The sequence below is a fragment of the Dermacentor silvarum genome, chromosome 8 (genome assembly GCF_013339745.2).
Source record: "Dermacentor silvarum isolate Dsil-2018 chromosome 8, BIME_Dsil_1.4, whole genome shotgun sequence".
In the NCBI taxonomy this organism is placed as follows: domain Eukaryota; kingdom Metazoa; phylum Arthropoda; class Arachnida; order Ixodida; family Ixodidae; genus Dermacentor; species Dermacentor silvarum.
This window is the reverse complement of record NC_051161.1, coordinates 90,802,146-90,820,676: the sequence shown is the minus strand read 5'-3', so window position 1 is coordinate 90,820,676 and position 18,531 is coordinate 90,802,146. Positions and strand designations below refer to the sequence as shown.

Below are 18,531 nucleotides of genomic sequence, written 5' to 3'. Positions count from 1 at the left end.
AAGCGCGAGGCACGGGCGGAAAAGAGCATGTGCTGCGAGGTTTGGAAGGCTGGCGACAAGGAGGCGGGACTGGTTCGTGAACCAGCGGCAGCGCATCGCTAGACAGAGCCAGGAGGCAGCCCTGCGGTTCGAAGGAACCAGACTGCTCCGCGGACGTTCACGGATGACTGTCCATGGTCGAGCGTTGCTTGGTTGGTGGAGCTGACTGGCCGGTCGAGCGAGAGGGCCCGGCCTGGCCGCCCCGCAGCCAGGGCGGGCTCCGTCGACCATAGCTAAACATTGATACGCACCCTGTCCTGCCGACCTTTCCGGTGAACACAGTTCCGACCCGTTCGTTGACCGTGCTGGTCGCGACAACACAGCTTGACATGGCAGACAGCGTCGACAAGGGGCTCTGCGGTCCGTCCTCCGTCACGTACTCGGCAATCAGGCCGTCGTTTGGGCGACCACCCCGACGCCACTACCCTGGTGAATCTGTGTGTCACAGTCACCGTGACTTTAATAGTTACCGTGTCATTGAGGAGTGGAACATTACAGTTATTATATAACTTTGGTCACATCCGTGCTGATGTTTGCTACATGCTATACAAGTACTCCTGGGTTGTAAATATGTTAATTTCCGTGATAGCTTGGTGTAAAAAGATCGTATTTGGTGTACAAATTGCTCTGTCTGGTAGTCGCACTAAGATTGCCCTGGCGTGCACGATATTTTCACCAGAACCTGTCATCACAAATTGGCGTCCACGACAGGACAAAGCCGGATACTACAGAGTGTGCGTCTAGCAGCTGCGAGATGAATACCCTGGAGCATAGCCCGTTAACTGAACGCATAGACCTTGTCCCTCCAGAAATGAAAGACTGAATTGATGAGGAACAGAGAAGGGCGCGTGAGGAACGTGTAGCAGAACGTGAGGCGGTAAAGGATCGTCTAGAGCGTGAGGAAAAGATTCTACAGTTGCGCATAAGGTTAGCAGAGATAGGTGGAGCAGATCGACAGCCATGTACATGTCTCAGTCGCTCGTAAGCAACCTAGGCAGAATCCTCGGTTTCCGTGAGCCCGCATAACATGATCCCTCTGTTCAATGAAAGCCGCGATGATTTAGACGCATATCTGAAGCGGTTTGAACGAGGGTTGGCCAGGGTTGGCCGAAAGAGAAATGGGCTACCGCTCAGCCTATGTTTCGACGGTGAAGCGTTGAGAGTGTTTAGTCGGTTGCCTCCGGAGCACTCTCTCGACTATGACAAGACCAAACTAGCATTGCTGCAAAGTTTCAGGTTTACGGCGGACGGCTACCGCGAAAAGTTTCGCCACAGCAAGCCCCAAGATAGAGAGACTGGTGAGCAGTACGCTGCCAGACTATTTAGCACTTGTTGAGCGAGAAAGAATCACCGCGCCAACGCACTCGGCCTCAGATCGCCGTCCCGACATTCTCAGACCGTGGTCTGTTGTGCAAATTATGCACCAACGTCTGAATTGCACATGGTGAACTGAATCGCGTAGTTCGGAAGCCAGCAAGCACTGAAGCGTTAAGAAATTATGGTTGTTCTCGGACTGAACGGTTGTTTCTGGTGGCTATTACCTCGCCGCAGATCAACGACTCCAGCGCGTGTGACGGCAAGGTGCGCCGGTCAAACCCTTACTGCGCCGACACACTGGACGCAACGCACACGCTTGTCGAGCTGTCCAAGACAGACCACAACAATTTCTGCGTCTCGTACCTGTGGACGTACCGCGACTTCCCGGGTGGCACGCTGGGTCTGGCGTATGTTGCAGAGCTCAATGGTATGTATTGAGACAGTCGCGTGATATTATATGATCGGGATTTATATTACCGTGCGAGTATTATGTTTACCGTATACATTACTATATAACATGTACAGCGAATGTACAGACCGGCACAGCCCAGCTGGTGGTGACACTGTTGTATGGCTGCAGAGATGTCGTGCCGGCTTCGTGCAAGTTACGTAGCGAACTGTCGTTGTGGTTGAAGCTGTATGCGATTTTTCGGAAGCTAGTCAATAAGAAATGAAATAAACGGTAGATTTGCAGCACTGATAAACCTTTCCCTTTTGCACTGATTTTGCTAATACAAACCACGGAAGTCTGTGGGGCATGTTTCTTCCACTCAAATTCGGAAATGGCGTTACTGAGTTTCCGGAACAATGCACTTTGAACAATGGTGATGCCATGGATGTAGCAGCAAATGCCTGTAACAGCTATGTTACCTACGATCGCACCACCGAGCTAGCTTGTCCTACTTATAGCACAACAATTGGACAACAAAACAACAAACAGTTTTATTTGTAGGGTTCATTAACGAACAATACTAATTGTACTGCCATAAATAGTATTTAACTACAATTAACTCAAGTACAACTTTTACTTCTTGCCCAGTGGTTTCTGCATCACTTGGGTATACGTACCCTTATGAAGGCTACGAAGGTCCATACTGAATGTAAGGAGCAGCAACTTTACAGTATTACGCTGCGTTACTGAAAATGAAATTTCGTTACCTTATGTTTCAGACATTTAATTTTTTCCCACATTATGCACCTTTCAATGCATACATTTTCCCAACAATCAGGAAGCTTGACTCTACATCTCCGATAGAACACCGTTACGGAGACTGACGCACTGCCTGTACGCATTGCTTCTGTGCTCGTATCCTTGTCCTCGAATTTTGTCTTTTAATATCCGAACAGGTGAAAGTCTGATTAAGCTAGATGAGGTAGCAAGGCGGACTTCGGAAGCACTTCTCACGCCCTTCTGTGAATTGTCTCCACTGGTAAGCAAGAATTGTGAGGGTGCGCCATATCGTGCATCAAGGGCACTTTCTTTGTAGGTTGCTTACCGAGCAATGGCAGCTCCTGCAGTGTTTAATGCCATTAGTATTCTTACGGTACTTCAAGCCTTCTCAGGGCGATCTATCTATCTATCTATCTATCTATCTATCTATCTATCTATCTATCTATCTATCTATCTATCTATATCTATCTATCTATCTATCTATCTATCTATCTATCTATCTATCTATCTATCTATCTATCTATCTATCTATCTATCTATCTATCTATCTATCTATCTATCTATCTATCTATCTATCTATCTATCTATCTATCTATCTATCTATCTATCTATCTATCTATCTATCTATCTATCTATCTATCTATCTATCTATCTATCCGTTTTCCCGCCAACTTGTTTCTCTGGGTCATTGGCACTGTGTGCCTATATGCCGCTCTTCAACGAACCTCTTTGACGACGACGTGGGTCACTGCGGTTGCGGTATTGAGTATGCGTGGTTCTATTATTCTCTTTCACGCTGACTTCGTGCACTGTGTATGTGCCGCTCGGTATGCGCTGCTCTTCAACGAATCTCTTCGATACCAACTTAGGTCACTAGGGATGGGCCAGTAGGTGCGTCCCTCTCTTCTATGAACGTCTTTGACACCAACTTCGGTAACTAGGTAAGTGGCACTGGAAATGTACCACTCGATGGCAAAAAACACCTTTTATTTCTCCGATGAACTTTACGGCGGCGCCGATAGGCGGCATAGCATGTGCAATGGGAAGCAGCGTGCAGTGTAGCAGCAGTGCAACGGGAGCGGAGCCCGGTTGCATTTTTACCAGCTGATTTTGCGATAGGAGATTCCGACCAGCCGAAAGTACCAGTAGAGAGAGAGAGAGAGAAAGAGAAAAGGGAAGGGAAAAAAGGAAGGTTTCCCTAGTGCAAGTACCGGCTGGCAGTCTTGTGCTGGGGAAAGGGGTCAATGGAATAAAAGGTGATAGATGTAACATTAAAAAATAAAGTGACAAACAATCACAGAATAACGCGATGCTACGCGCTACAACTTCCAAAGTCTGTCGCACATTTGACAAGCCCTTAAGAACTTGAGCCGACCACTTAAGGCCTTGAGTGCCGAAGCCCGTATGAACCAGCGTCCTATAACTTTTTCCTCGGCCAAGCGGCGATCGTAGAGTTTTTGGAGCCCGGTCGCGAGCACTTTTCGTGCCACATTGTGACGGGGCAGCCGCAGAGTAGGTGCTTGGTCATCTCCTCGCAGCCACAGTTGTCGCAGGCATATAGCTGTCGGCCATTCCAGTGTGGAAGGAATAGGAGTTCGTGAAGGCCAAGCCGAGCTACGGCAGCACAGAAGTGTTGCTTCCTCTCGTAGTATCCCTGGTCGAAGACGGAATGCAGAGCATGGATCCAATCTGTGGAGACGTGCTTTGGTGAATTCACTGGTGTTCCATAGGGTCTGTGTAAGCTCGCGTGTGAGGGAGCGAAGTCTTGCGGCTGCTTCTGTTCTCGACAGTGGTATTGATATCGTATGGGCACCATCGTGGGCAGATCCGGCAGTGTCATCCTGCATGGTCATATCCATACATTCCGCAGTTACCCGGTATCCACTGGTAGATGATGGTGGGCCACTTGTCGATTGCATCATGAAGCAGCCGGATGTCTGCGACAAATTGCACACTAGGTTCATGGTTAAAAGGGGACAGCAGACACATGAGAGCTGCCTTCTAATAACAAAAGATTAGCCGATGACTGTGATGATTCGTGACCAATGAACTCCAGAGCATCAAGGATAGCTGAGGGTTCAGTAGCCGTCGATGTTGCAATGTGAGACGTCTTAAATTGAATGATAGATTTCGCGGGCATTGCCACTGTCTCAGCTGAACTTTTGGAGGAGACAGAACCGTCCGTGTAAATGTGGATGCGTTCTGTGTGAATCTCATGCAGGAAGGCAAGTACGGTTTGTTTGAGGGCGAAAGATGACATCTCCGTTTTCTTTTTGATGCCGAGAATGAGAAGATGGGATGGCACCACAGCCGTATAGATGGTCTTGCTGCAGGCGTTAAGTTCGACGGTAAAGTTCCATGGTAGGTGGCGCTAATCCTGCTGAATGCTGAACGAGGTCGAGCGGCAAGAAGGGAGGAGAGATGATGCGATGGAACTCGGGCGAAGTTACTGATGTGCATTCTTAAACAGTCGACTTGAATTTATCTATTGATTGGGTGGTCATGCGCGATGGCTATTCTTGATGCTGTGGATGCACAGCTGGGAAGACCAAAACCTATTCGCAGAGGTTGAGCTTGAACAGACTGGAGGGCATGGAGGTTGGTCCTACCAGTCATCACGCGTTAGCAAGCTGCGCCGCAAGTGCACTGCACTCTAAAAACAGTTGCACCTTCTTGGGGTGTACTTTCACCATACGAAAATAATCATCTGTCTTGCTTTCGTTTCCTTTCTTGAAAACTGTGCACTTGCTACTTTCCTGTCGAAAGTGCTGTGTCACACTGATAACGCTCTTCCTGTTCGTGACCTGGAAGGACCAGGTGCAGAGCTTTAAAGAGAGGGAAAAAAATATGGGGTTTTACGTGCCAAAGCCACGATCTGATTATGAGGCACGCCGTTGTGGGGGACTCCGGAAATTTTGGACCACCTGGGGTTCTTTAACGTGCACCTTAATCTAAGTACACGGGTGTTTTCGCATTTCGCCCCCATCGAAATGCGGCCGCCATGGCCGGGATCTAAAGAGAGGAAAGCCGCGCAATACAGAGGACGATTAGCTTTCTGTGGCTAAAATACGGCCCGAAGGGTGTAGCTGTGTGGGTATGTGCCAGGTTTTCAATGAACGCATTTCATGCCCAACGCTTTGACAAGCTGCGCCACGAACGCACAGGGTATTTGCCGCTTTTCGGTGAACCTCTTGTCAACTTGGTTGAGTGAGTATATACCTTTAGGTGTGTGGCCAGAGACGGGGCAACTCTCAATGTTCGAACGGAACCACACGCTGCGCATCTAGGAGCCATGTGCGGACTTCTCGCCGGCACTTCAACGTGGCGTAGCGTCTCCAGAAAGAAGCGCGAAAGAGGAGCTCGACTGCCACGTGATGCGTGTCTCAGCAGCGCCGATATATGGCACAGAGTGTTCATGGGAAAGTGCGAGAGAGCGGAGTCCAGCTGTAGTGCACGCAATGCGTACATGCGGCGTTTCGTAGGTGGCAATACATTGCGACGCTATATTGCCTCAATGCTAAGCGCATTTCCAACGACAGTCGTCGTGAGATTGGGTCTGCCGACTTTTTTATTTTTACGCACCCTAAGCTTTCTATCATCTCCTTAACTGCACCGAGCCGCATTTCAAGCATACTCGCCGTTTCGCGTATTTGTTGCTCACCTGTCTTCTGTGATGAATGTACAAACGGTCTCCTTGTTTGCTATACCATTGAGGCTGGTTACGGGCGACGACTCCGTACTCGATCTTCAATGCTTGTCTGGCCATGTTCAAAAGGTCTAACTCACCTTCGCACAAAGGTAGAGCTCATGCGCCTGTATACGGTCACTGAAGCTGCTTATAAATTTTTGCAGCTAAAATTTCTTGTTTCCCAAGAAATTTCATCCCAGTATATTAACCAAACACGATAGTGTGCTGTCATCTTATAGCGTGCTGGTGGGTATAGACGATGCCCCTTGGGGGGGGGGGGGGGGGGTTATTCTGTAAGAGTCCACCTAGTGGACTGCCCATTTCGGCTGTCATCGATTGGCTCCAGCTGCACGAGCGAGAAGGAGACTGTCTGGCTTCTTCTCGCTCGTGCAGCTGGAGCCAAGCAGTGACAGCCGAAGTGGACAGTCCACTAGGTGGACTCGTAGAGAATAACCCCCCCCCCCCCCCCTGGTGATGCCAAATAGCAATTTTGAAACAATAAACCCTTTTTGCTGTTTCTGTCGGCTTGCACAAAGCTGGTAAAAACGGGACTCACTCAGAAACGAAAGCTTCCGAATACAAATACAGCGTCTAGCTTCAGCAGGCTGTCCTGAACGCTTGACCGCTGCAGTGGCTGAGGTTATTCTGCGCAAGACGAAGCAAGTACGTGTGACTGATCAGGTGCATGAAAATGAAAAGTGTGATCGAAAGAAGGTGGCCGTCATTCCATATCTGCACACGGCGTCACGTCGTCTCAACAAGATTGGGGAAAATGCAGGTGTGAAAGTTGTCATGTCAGCTCGGACAAACTGACGACATTGTGCAGGATGACATCGCCTGTGGAAAACCAAAAGAAGGGGTGCAAAGCAAAGCACAAAAAAAAAGAATTAGTTACATGTGCCGAATGTCTTGTCTATAGTATACCACTATCGTGTGGCAGAACCTACGTAGGGCAGACGGTACGATTGCTAAACGAGCGGTCTACGGAGCCCAACACGAACGTGACATAGGGAGGACAGGGGCATTTGGTGTTACACTGCCGATGGAATCGAACGTGCTCCGTATCTTGACAACACTGCAGTCTTGTTCAGAGACAAAGATCGGTGCACGCGCGAGATCGTGGAAGCTGCAGTAAGGAGTAGTGATGTTTATGTAGTGCGTGAGCTCGCCGTCTCTACTGTTATCTGCTAAAGAAATAAAATTTCTATGGGGCTGCTGGTGACAAGCGCTTAGTTACACGCACGTATTAGTACGATCAAGTGATTAGTTAAGTTATTTTTGTCTTTTCGTTTCTTCTTCTTGCCTGTTTTTCTGTATATATTCACGACATATGGCATTAAACGTTAGCTCGAAGTTAGCGCCTGTCCCGTTCGTGTCCCTTTCTGTTTTTGTGCTTTCTGCGCAAAAACAATAACAAGTATGGATTAACAACATACCCGAACCAGAGCTTTGCCCTGCACACTGACTGGGCCGCATGGCGGTCAGCGCTCCCACGGTGTCCCTGTTGTTCGCAGGGAACGCGGGTGGCCTGTGCGAGAAGTTCCAGTCGGACGTGGCGCTGCAGTTGACCTCGGACTACACGGGCCGGGTTAGCTTGAACACGGGTGTTGTCACCTTCGTCAACAAGAACGTACGCGTGCCCCACCGGATCTCCGAGGTCACCTTTGCCCACGAACTGGGACACAACTTCGGCGCACAGGTACGTGGTCTCACCCTCGCACTCGTGTGCCCAACTGCCAGCAGGCACCGGCATGTCAGAAACGCAGGATGCCACTAATCGTGCCTCTCTCTCTCTCTCAGCGATTGGCTTTCACTGCTTCTACCTATGAATCGTCACGCCGTAATGAAACGCGAACATGGAATTCAGCGGTGTGTATATGACTCGGGTGTGATTCTTTACTGTAGGCTCAGTTTTGTGACTTATCGCCTCGTTACACCCAGATCACTAAGAGTGCTAAGTAGTAATCTGGCGTAAGGTATATTTCCATTTATTCCCATTTGCACTTTACTCCAGTGCGACAGAGCGTTATGAACAGCTCAATAATAATCTAGACCCAAGCCTCAGCTCCTGTCAAGCCGCAAACCGAAAGCTTGTCGCAGCAAAAAAACGTACCAAAACATGAAGGAATACATTACAAATAAGCACCAATCATCGCCTGAAGCAGGGTGTAGAACCGAACCATAACTGAACCGAAAATCAGAGCTCAACCATTATATTCAGATAAACCAGAACCTAACCAAACCGATACTTTTCCGCCATGTTGGAACATAACTTGAACTGGAACTTTTTATCGGAACCGCTCCAGAAACAGGCTCTTTACAGTAATCGTATTGACTCGTCTATCTTGTACGTATGATAAGCCAAACAATACACTTAAGCGCAGACGTGGCGTCGTCGTGGAGGATGCTGGTTGTGCTCACGGCCATTGCTGTGTCCAAGGACAGCAGCGTATTGGTTGCGATGTGCGATACCCGTGTTGCAGTTTAATTTTATTGTACCTTCAGTGACAGCTCTCACTCCTGCACCTCGCTTGTGGTATCGCGAAAGTTTTTCATGCAAAGTGCAGAGGGCGACGACAACTATAGTATAAAGTGAGCGAGTGCAGCCTTTGTTGCGCTGGACTCGGCTAATGTTAATCGGCATCGCTAATTTATGTAATTGTAGGCTCTTCATATAGGTTTTAGGTGGCCTTCCTGGTGCGCGTGCGCGTGCGTGTGTGTGTGAGGCAGTTTGCGGTAGCGTTCTGGAGAAACCGGAGTTGGACTAATCCGAGATCTCCCCTCGACCCATGCTAAAACAAATGTGACACGACGTCCACAGTGTTTCATTTTCTTTTTTTCATTTCTTTATTTCCGTCCCAAAATTCACTACATGTACCCAAAACTTTCTTCGATGCTATAGCCATCGCGGCTAGTCGCAGGTCGGTTTTAAGAAAAATTCATATTTTTCATTTGCAGCAGCATATTATACGGCGCCACACAATTTTTCAAAAGATAGCAATAAAAACAAGAGAAGTTCATAGCTCGCAGTAGTAGGTACTGACACATTTAATAAGAACTGCATTAGTGTTGGTAAAAGGTGATTAGTTTTAACATTATTGGGAATAATATTTCAAATTAGGGACGAATTAAATTCGAGTAATCTCTTTCCGTCTACATGCTTAGAAGCATGCGGTCAAAGAGATTATTAGTGTAGGCTCTCGTATTCCGTGTAGGTCATGTGAATATGCTTATTGGAAATAGTTTCTTTGTAGCTAACACTTGAACAATGACTTGGGCGACCTCGTATAAGTGTACCCTATGTACAGAGACCATTATAACTTCTGTTCAGTGTCTGCGCTACATAATGTTTTTAGTCAACACTAAGAACTTCAAGTAGTTTTTCGCACAAATTATTTTTATTCTTTGCATTTACGCGGTGGCTCCTGCACCTTGCGTTAGTTACGACTGCTCACTTTTGCGAAATGATCATACGTATTCTCTTAGAACTAGGTGCCTTTTTTTTAGTTTTACGAAAATAACCCGGAATCTGCGATAAGTTAAGCAATCGCTGAGATATATTACTTAATATTCTGCAGCACATTGTGGACAACGAGCGCGACCAACTTTAGTTGAGTAATGACACAAAATTTTGTCTTGCTTATTTTCGTCCATTAGATAGGTGTCGATCTCACATTACGACCATATGTGCTAATGCCTCAAGGTCACTGGGGTACTTACGTCGAACCTTGCGCAAATCACCCTCCAACATCCGTAAGCTAGCTTTCCAAACATTTGTTCGCCCGCAGCTCGAATTCGCCTCTCCAATCTGGTCACCTTACCAAAAGAACCTAACCAGCTTATTAGAATCTGTCCAAAATAGGGCCGCAAGGTTTATCTCTCATAACTATACATACAATTCTAGTATTTCGCAAATAAAACTGGATATTTCACTTCCACCCCTCAGTGTCCGTCGTGACTTCGCTCTCTTATCTCTGTTTCATAAGTACGTTCATGCGGATAGGAAATCTTCCTTGCGGCTTGAATTTGCATCATGCACATCACGCAGGCTACATAATCACCTCAGCTTCACTCGGATATACGGAAACACTCACGCATTCAATTGGTCGGCCCTTCCCCGTGCCATTCGATTATGGAATGCCCTTCCTGATTCCATAGTCTCCGATAAAAATCCTGACAAATTTCGCCAGCTCCTCATTTCGCATTTCATTGCATTATCTCGACAAAAATGCGTGTCCCCGTCTTAAGTTTCCTCATGATATGTCTTCTGTTAGCTTTTTTGTTTATGGGATCACTTTGCTCTTTTTCTTGTATTACTATGTTTCTTTTTTTTTTCTCTGATTATAACGTCACCAATCCAATATATTTTTTATGCACTACTGATGTAACCCTTCAGTTTATTTGTCCATTGTTATTTTTTGTTGTAGTTGCTTTTTTGTATTCTTGTGTATACGACATTGAATTGACTATTATGTGAACTATACCTTTTGTTATATTTGTGTAATCATCCAGCGTACGCAGGAAATAATTCATTATTATGCCAATTAATTGTGCATGTATACTATGTATCAATTATGCATGCTGTTTTCCTTTTCTTTGGGATGCCCCCCTTACCCAATGCCTCTCACGAGGCCTGTAAGGACTTTTTAAAATAAATAAATAAATAAGCTATAGTAGGGTGCCAGAATGTCTCGAATGCGCATGAAATCACTCTTCATATCATACTTTAACGTGATCCCTTCAAAACTTATGATAAATGGAGCGTGGCTACTTGACGCAGGGATACTTTGCGTCACGAAAATCGCAGGTAGTGGTCAGGCGGTATCAGGAACCACTGGAGCATGAATCAGTAATCCTGTTTCAGTGTGTCCAAGTCACAGAATGAACGTGTCGACTAAAGCTAGCCGCACGCCGCATAGCTCATAGCTTTGCCTTTCACTCTGCGCTTCTATTCGACACGGGACAATAAGCTTGGGCCTCTGAAGTCGCTTCTCAAAGAACGTGTAGTGCCATTCTCACCTTCTCGTCCCTATGTGCTGTCATCTAAAGCTTTGAACGTGGCTTCGACTACACCGACCCGTGCATCTGTGGTACGACGTGACCACCCCACCCTGATTTTCACGACGTCTAGAACAACCCTTGCAAGCACACGGTAGGCCAACAAGCCATGGTATATTTGGGTGACGTTTTTAATTTCTATGATTTGTTAAACTTTCCAGGAACTTATATATCATGCCACGATTACGGAGCCGGCAGCTAACAAAGCAAATAAAAAAATAAAAAAAGGGGGGGGGGGTACCAGAAAAACAGTCAGTCGCACAAGAAGTTTATGTCCGGACTCCATTATCAGAACAATAAAGACAAAAATTATTGAGGTTGCATTAGTAAAACACCCTTCTACAAAACCGAAAACAACCCACTCTTCGTGCAAGAAGAGAATTGGTGAGCCAGATAACATACAAGAACGGAAGGGGGTTGGTGGCGACGCCGCCTTAAGATCCTGCACCATCACTGAGGATCAATGACCCAAATGAGCAAAAAGTTTTTAAAACCCACGCGGTCACACTGGTGGGCCGGTGCTGGAGTCATCACGTGAAATTCGATCAGGGAATTTTAACACTCATTGTCTCTTTTATTATTTGACCAATTACTGCGACATTAACGAAAATAGAGTTTTGAAACAATACCTTGCCAGCGTAAACTGATTTAGTCTTTTTCGTTAGTGTCCCTTTAAGAAAGCAAAGAAACATGAAAATTATGGGAGGGTCAAGGGGTAATGCATTGGATAGCTGCACAAGTTGCCACCAAGCCGCTGTATTATAAATTTTTTTTCAAACTAATGTCCATGCAATAGAAAGCGATTCGGTGTAGTTTTATACAATACCCAAACGAATTTGTCTCTCCCAATATACCGCACGCGTTTTCCTCAACACCGGAGGCACGTTAATGTTTTTATTTCTTTTTTTTTGATCCATTTGAACCGAAATGAACTAATTCGGAACGCTCTCAGCCAGTTCTAACCGTTATAAGTTTCGCTCCGGAGCTGAACCTAAACCTAAAAGCACGAACGCGAACCCGAACCGAGCTCGAAAAAGGTTTGGTTCGACACCCTGCAGAGAACGAGCATTTGCCTTCGTCATGCAGACACAGATTAATTGTGTGAAGGTTGAACCTGTATCGATGGGTCGGTGGGTACGGCGGTCTGCTTCTGAGCATGCAGGAGGCGTCTTCCCAAGGAGACGGTTTGCAAAAACGGTCGTGTGCCGAGTTTCGCGTGCACGTTGAAGAATTCCAGGTGGTAAAGATCCAGCGTGTCGAATCGAAGAAAATACCGGCTCGGTTTGGGTACGGGTTCCGCGAGCTCCAATTTTAAATGCGCAGCATTTCTTGGTGAACATTCGCCACTTTGACAGTATCTAGCCGCCTACGTCTTGGTGCTCTCATGGTCGTATCGTTAACTTGGTATTTACCAAAATTGGCATAGTATGACAAGAGTATATGACGAACATAAATCATAGGTTATGACATGAATATCACGACACGTGTGTCATGTAGGTCATGAAACAACTGCCTACGCCTTGGTGCGCCATGGTCGTTTCGTAACTTGACAGGTACCAAAATTGGCATACTATATGACAAGAGTATATGACGAACATAAATGATGTGTCATGACATGAATGCAAGGTGCACAGATCCTAGGTGTGTCGGAATATGACCAATTTCTTTTTTTTAATTTTTTGGTTCAAACTTTTGTTTCTCTTCTCCCAGCACGACCCTCCCGAGTGTGTGCCCGGTGGCAGTGTGGGCAACTTCCTGATGTTTGCCACCGCCTCTCACGGCACGATGCCCAACAACCGGCGCTTCTCCGTGTGCAGCATCCGCGACATCTCGGCCGTCCTCACGCAGATGTTTTCTGAACAGGGTTCCCGCCCGAACTGCCTCCAGGGTTAGTTTGTCTAAGCGCCACCTCCCCGCCTATGTGGGAGGCCTATAGAACCATTGAGCAGTCTCGCGCGTTCTCACGCACAGGCTTCGGAGCTCAGTGTTATATTTTTTAATACACCGAAGCCTCTGACAATAATGGAAGAAACTCTGCGATGTTATAACTTCACTGCCATAAAGGCAATATTTCCATGATTATTTATTTAAATTGATTACCATGAATAAACTTATCGACTACTAGGTTAGTACAAACTAAGAAAACCCCAGCAATGTTTGAAGCTGGGCGATGTTTGAAAATGTTGAGCACAATGTTCACAGTTCCGTAAATCTGCACAAGGAACAGATATCACATTTCTGTAAACTTGACTAGCTGTTCAGCTTTAACAAATGCAGTTTATAGTTAGGGCATCTGTAGCGAACAAATTTGATTTCTGAATTTACAGCTTACCTGACATTGTTCTAATAGTTACGAGGGCATCGTTGAAATCCTACTCATAGTATCGTTATATGTACGTATTCCGAACCAGTAATAATACATAATAAATTTTGTTGCTGGGCGAGTTGGTTGAATACTAAGGGATACATATTAGCGCTAGAAGGAAAGAAGATCTTAGGAAAGATGCAGTACAAAGGAACACAGATCCCGGGCAGGCTTTCTGTTTCTTTCTACTGCCCCCTTCCTAAGAGTTTCTTCACTTCTAGCACTGATATGGAATTGCTTATAAAACGTGAACTTTGCCGGCTTTAAATATCTCAGCAGGTGTGCCGTTGACAGAATTGTGATATCTTTGCCTTTTTTTCTTAGAGAATTGTAAGCTTGCTGCTTTAGAGAAGTTTTATTTTTGCGAATTTAAACAAACTGCAAAGAAAGTAAGGCTTAAACGCAAAAACTACGCTACCTATATTTGGTGGAAATGACCCTTTTATTTTAAGTTCAGCAAACTTCATGAAATTTGGTGTCAATGGCTGTCAAGAAAAATTATTTATCCGTCTTGATGTATTTAGATAGGAGCTTTTAGATAGCGCTTAAGTATCATTTTAATAGGATCTAGATAGGAACATATTCATTCACTCCTGCAATCGCTTGGTTATGAAATATAATGAAAAATTGCTTAGTAAGATTACGCAACTGAGACTTTAAAAGAAAGTGTGTTGGATTTGCCACTACGCTCCATTTTGCTTGAAATCGTACTTTTTATGGAGAACGTGTTTTCGCAAGCTAAATAAATAGAAAGACTGTTCTCCAACAATTTATTTAGCAGCGCCCTAATAGCAAATGCTCAAGGAATCAGCACCGGGTTCTACAACTCGACGAAGCTGGTACACAGCAAAAGGCCACAGTATCGTGATATTCGTAATCACACGCTTTTATGGTGCAAGGAAAACCAGAAATAACATGCGCCTAGCTTCACTGCCCCAGTTATATTTTAGTCCTGTTTAGGAAAATGACAGCGCTGGATGGACAAGGACACAGGCAAAGAAGAAAACGACACTGGCGCCAGTGTCGTTTTCTTCTTTGCCAGTGTCCTGGTCCATCCAGCGCTGTCATTTTCCTAAACATGAATTCCCACCAACTCGCCCAAGTTTCTATTGTAGTATATTCTAGTCGCATAGCTTCTGTTGCTTGATTTAAAGTGTCCTGGAATGCTGTTTCGTGTTCGGGTTGCTGAAATTGTGCAACAGAACCGCATTTTTTTCTGGCTAGGCCGGTGAAATTTATTACAGAACCACAGACACTGAGACGCTCAGGCGTGAAAGCCTTCGTTCACGTTCATTGATCGGTACGACCTTAGGTTGCGCTGCAGCCGATCTGATGAGAAATTTAGATTCAGAATGAAGAATTGAAAGTGTAAATAAATAAACAGGAGTCATCAAAAAAGAAGTGGGAGAAACAGTCTGTCAATTGGATGCAAAGAGGGAAATAAAAAAGCCACCTGAGTATTTCAAGAACTGCAAGAAAGAAATCAAGAGGGAAGATCATTACGATAACACAAAGGGCAGTGCCTTGCTAACTGATGCCCGAGCTTGTTGCCTAAGGTCAAAACAAATAATATCGGAGTAACCATTCGCAACAGGATCCGGAGACGACTGAGCACGTCCTAATTGAATGCGAAGGTACTCACCTAGCAAGTCGAGTAGGTATAGCAGCCACTTTCCAGTAGAGCTTAGATTTCAAGTGGATCGAAGCATTAAACCGTCAGCAGTGGAGATAAGCAAGAGACGTTTAATGTATTGGTCGAAAAACAAAGCAGGGAAGAGATTTGTAGGACCAAATCCGCTACCAGCATAGATAACAGTACAAGACATAGATATAAAAAAATTTAAGGACGAGAGAGAGATAGACAAAATTCTAGACTGATAAGCATGTATAGATTAGCGGATTAGCACAAGTAGGCTGAGTGATTATTTGTCATCGACCAGTCTCAAAGGCGATGCTATTAAAATATCATTATCAAGAGCAAACTGTTCTCCGGTATCCGTTGTTGGGTACTATAAAAACATGGTGATAATTCGCCTAGGGATCTTGGTCTTTGCACTCCGCCTTTAGCATCAGCATCAGCCTATTTTGTGTGCTCTGTAGGACGTAGGCATCTCCCAGCAATTTCCAATTACGCCTGCCTTGCGCCAGCCGAATCCAGCCTACGCCTACAGACTTGGTAACCTCAACACGCCACCTAATCCCCTGTCGTCCTCGACAACATTCCATTTCCTTGGCTTCCTTTATTTTATTGTAATAGCTCCGCTGGTTGTCTCTTCTACGCATTGGATGTTCTGTCCAACTACAGTTCTTCCTCAGAATGTTAAAAAAAATATCAGGCCACATCCGTTCGCTGTCTGATCGATATGTCATTTTTCTGCCAATTAGTGTTACGCATATCACTTTTCGTTGCATCGCTTGCAACGCTGTCCTAACTTTCCGCGCTCGTATCATACGTTAGCAGATTGGGGACGCCTATGCCATTTTATTTTGCAGATTACATTGTCCTATTCAGCAACAATGGAGACGAATTACAAGCAAATGTTTGAGGACCTTAATCGAGAAAGTGTAGAATTGGGTTGAAGATGAATATGCAGAAGACAAAGATAATGTTCAATAGCCTGGCAAGGGAACAAGAATTCAGGATCGTCAGTCAGCCTCTAGTCTGTAAAGGAGTACGTTTATCTAGGTCAATTACTCACAAGGGACCCTGATCACGAGAAATAAATTTACAGAAGAATAAAATCGGGTTGGAGTGCATCCGCAGGCATTGCCAAATCCTGACTGGGAGCTTACCACTCTCGTTGAAAAGAAAAGTGAAAGGAAAAGTGTACAATCATTGCATTACTACCGGTGATAACATATGGGGCAGAAACTTGGAGGTTAACAAAGAAGCTCGAGAACAAGTTGAGGACCGCACAAAGAGCGATGGAACGAAAAATCTTAGGACTAACTTAAAGAGACAGGAAGAGAGCGGTGTGGATCAGAGAACAAACTGGGCATAGCCGATATTCCAGTTGACATTAAGCGGAATAAATGGAGCTGGGCAGGCCATGTAATGCGTAGGATGCATAGCCGGTTGACAATTAGTTACATAATGAATACCAAGAGAAGGGAAGCGCAGTCGAGGTCGGCAGAAAACCAGATGGATGATGAAGTTAGGAAATTTGCAGGCGCAAGTTGGAATACGCTAGCGCAAGACAGGGGTAATTGGAGATCGCAGGGAGAGGCCTTCGTCCTGCAGTGGACATAAAATATAGGCTGATGATGATGATGCCACTTTCTTCTAAAAGTGCGGTACCGGTAATACAGTGAAGTGCCTTCACTCAGAACGGGTAAGCGGGGCTAGTTTATGCGCGATTGACGACCAGGCTGGGCGACAGCATTTCCGCGCCTTCCTGTGTAGAGCTGCGGGGCCCGTTCTGCGGCAACTCTATACGGGAGGAGGACGAAGAATGCGACTGCGGCTACGACTGGCACGACTGCCGCGAGCAGTGCTGCTACCCGCGTGAGCACGGCCTGCTCAACCGCAAGGGCTGCACGCTACGGCCGGACGCCAAGTGCAGGTGCGTGCGCCGCCATAATTTAACTAGCACAAATGAAAAGGCAATCAAGAGTGCGCAGCGTCTTCGCTGATGCCAGATGGAAGGCGAGAATTTGACGGTCACAAGAGAGCGGCGGCAACGTCAGTTCTAAGGGCACCTTGCACCGGCCAGAGCGCACTACAATGTTTTAATTTACTATAATCAGCGTCGCTGACACCGGCTGCTAGGGACGTGAAAAAAATGAGACACCATTGCAAACTATAGTTAGCAACGCGTCATTCACTTATCTGATTGTTACGCACCCAACTCTGCCTAACTCAAGCTCAAGAACGTTCGCGCTTCCGATTTCGATTGCAGACATTTTCTTTCATATACAGAACATGAATACTACGACATTTTGACACCTCGAACATTCCTGCCTCCTGATAAGCGATCGGAGTTGTCACAACAAATGTTTATTGCGTCCCTCGAATTTAGCATCTATCACTTGCTATGCGGCGTATGTAAGGCACTGATATCAAATGTGGAAAGCTTCAGCTTAAGGTGCCTATAGGGTTGAAAATTCCGCCGCTATTCCCATTCAGTCGAATGGGAATAGCGATTTCGCATTGCGCTGAGAAAAAGCACCCGTGTTGCCTTCCTTAGTACCGACCAACGTCGAAAAAGCAGGCACCAGTGCAAAAATCCCAATCCCCGCACACCTGATGAAACTTTACATACAGAGTGAGGCAGAGATTCAAGCTTGGGTCTTCGCGTGTGTCAGGTCGAAACGCTATCCACTTGGCTAACGAAGCGGCTCAGTCAGAGCCCGGAATACAGCAATGCACGAGCAGCATGATCCCCCGGACTCATATTCCTGCCAGTCTGTATCGCGTCCAAAGGCAATCGCCGACGCGGAACTGTTCGTACGCTTTTCAAAATCTTACTGATGCGCTGAGAGCAGTCCGCAGACACCAAGGCGCAAGTGCGTGACATCATTATTTTTCATAGACCGGGTGTTTTATTGTACCTTCAACAGAAAATTTAAGAGTGTCGCCTGTAGCATATACCACTAACCTGACCATTAATCTAGAATACTTGTGTAGATTACTTACACTGGAAGTCGGTACACATTAGTAACACTTAAAAAATCACTAAATAACTTTTCGACTGATTACTTTAGCGCACTTATTGAAATGCAGAAACTGAAGCCAGTGACTTCACAAGGTACATTCAATTGTATCGAATTTCGAAACAAGCAACAGTTTTGAGATGAGCGCAGTCAAACTTAACGTAAAATGCACTGTTGTTCCACTTACTTCTTTAACAAACGTCATTTATACACTGCAGCTGAAAAGTTATTGGAACAGCA

The 18,531-nt window shown here is 45.8% G+C and overlaps 1 protein-coding gene across 1 annotated transcript in view; it reads left to right on the top strand.

The window, feature by feature from the left end:
* LOC119462270 (disintegrin and metalloproteinase domain-containing protein 10) overlaps nucleotides 1–18,531 on the top strand; it is a 49,321-nt gene that overhangs the window by 23,024 nt on the left and 7,766 nt on the right. Inside the window, exons 8-11 of the mRNA XM_049672912.1 lie at nucleotides 1,591–1,783; nucleotides 7,730–7,914; nucleotides 12,984–13,161; nucleotides 17,042–17,201. Of these exons, the coding sequence (XP_049528869.1) occupies nucleotides 1,591–1,783; nucleotides 7,730–7,914; nucleotides 12,984–13,161; nucleotides 17,042–17,201 (716 nt within the window). The remainder of the gene's footprint in view (nucleotides 1–1,590; nucleotides 1,784–7,729; nucleotides 7,915–12,983; nucleotides 13,162–17,041; nucleotides 17,202–18,531) is intronic.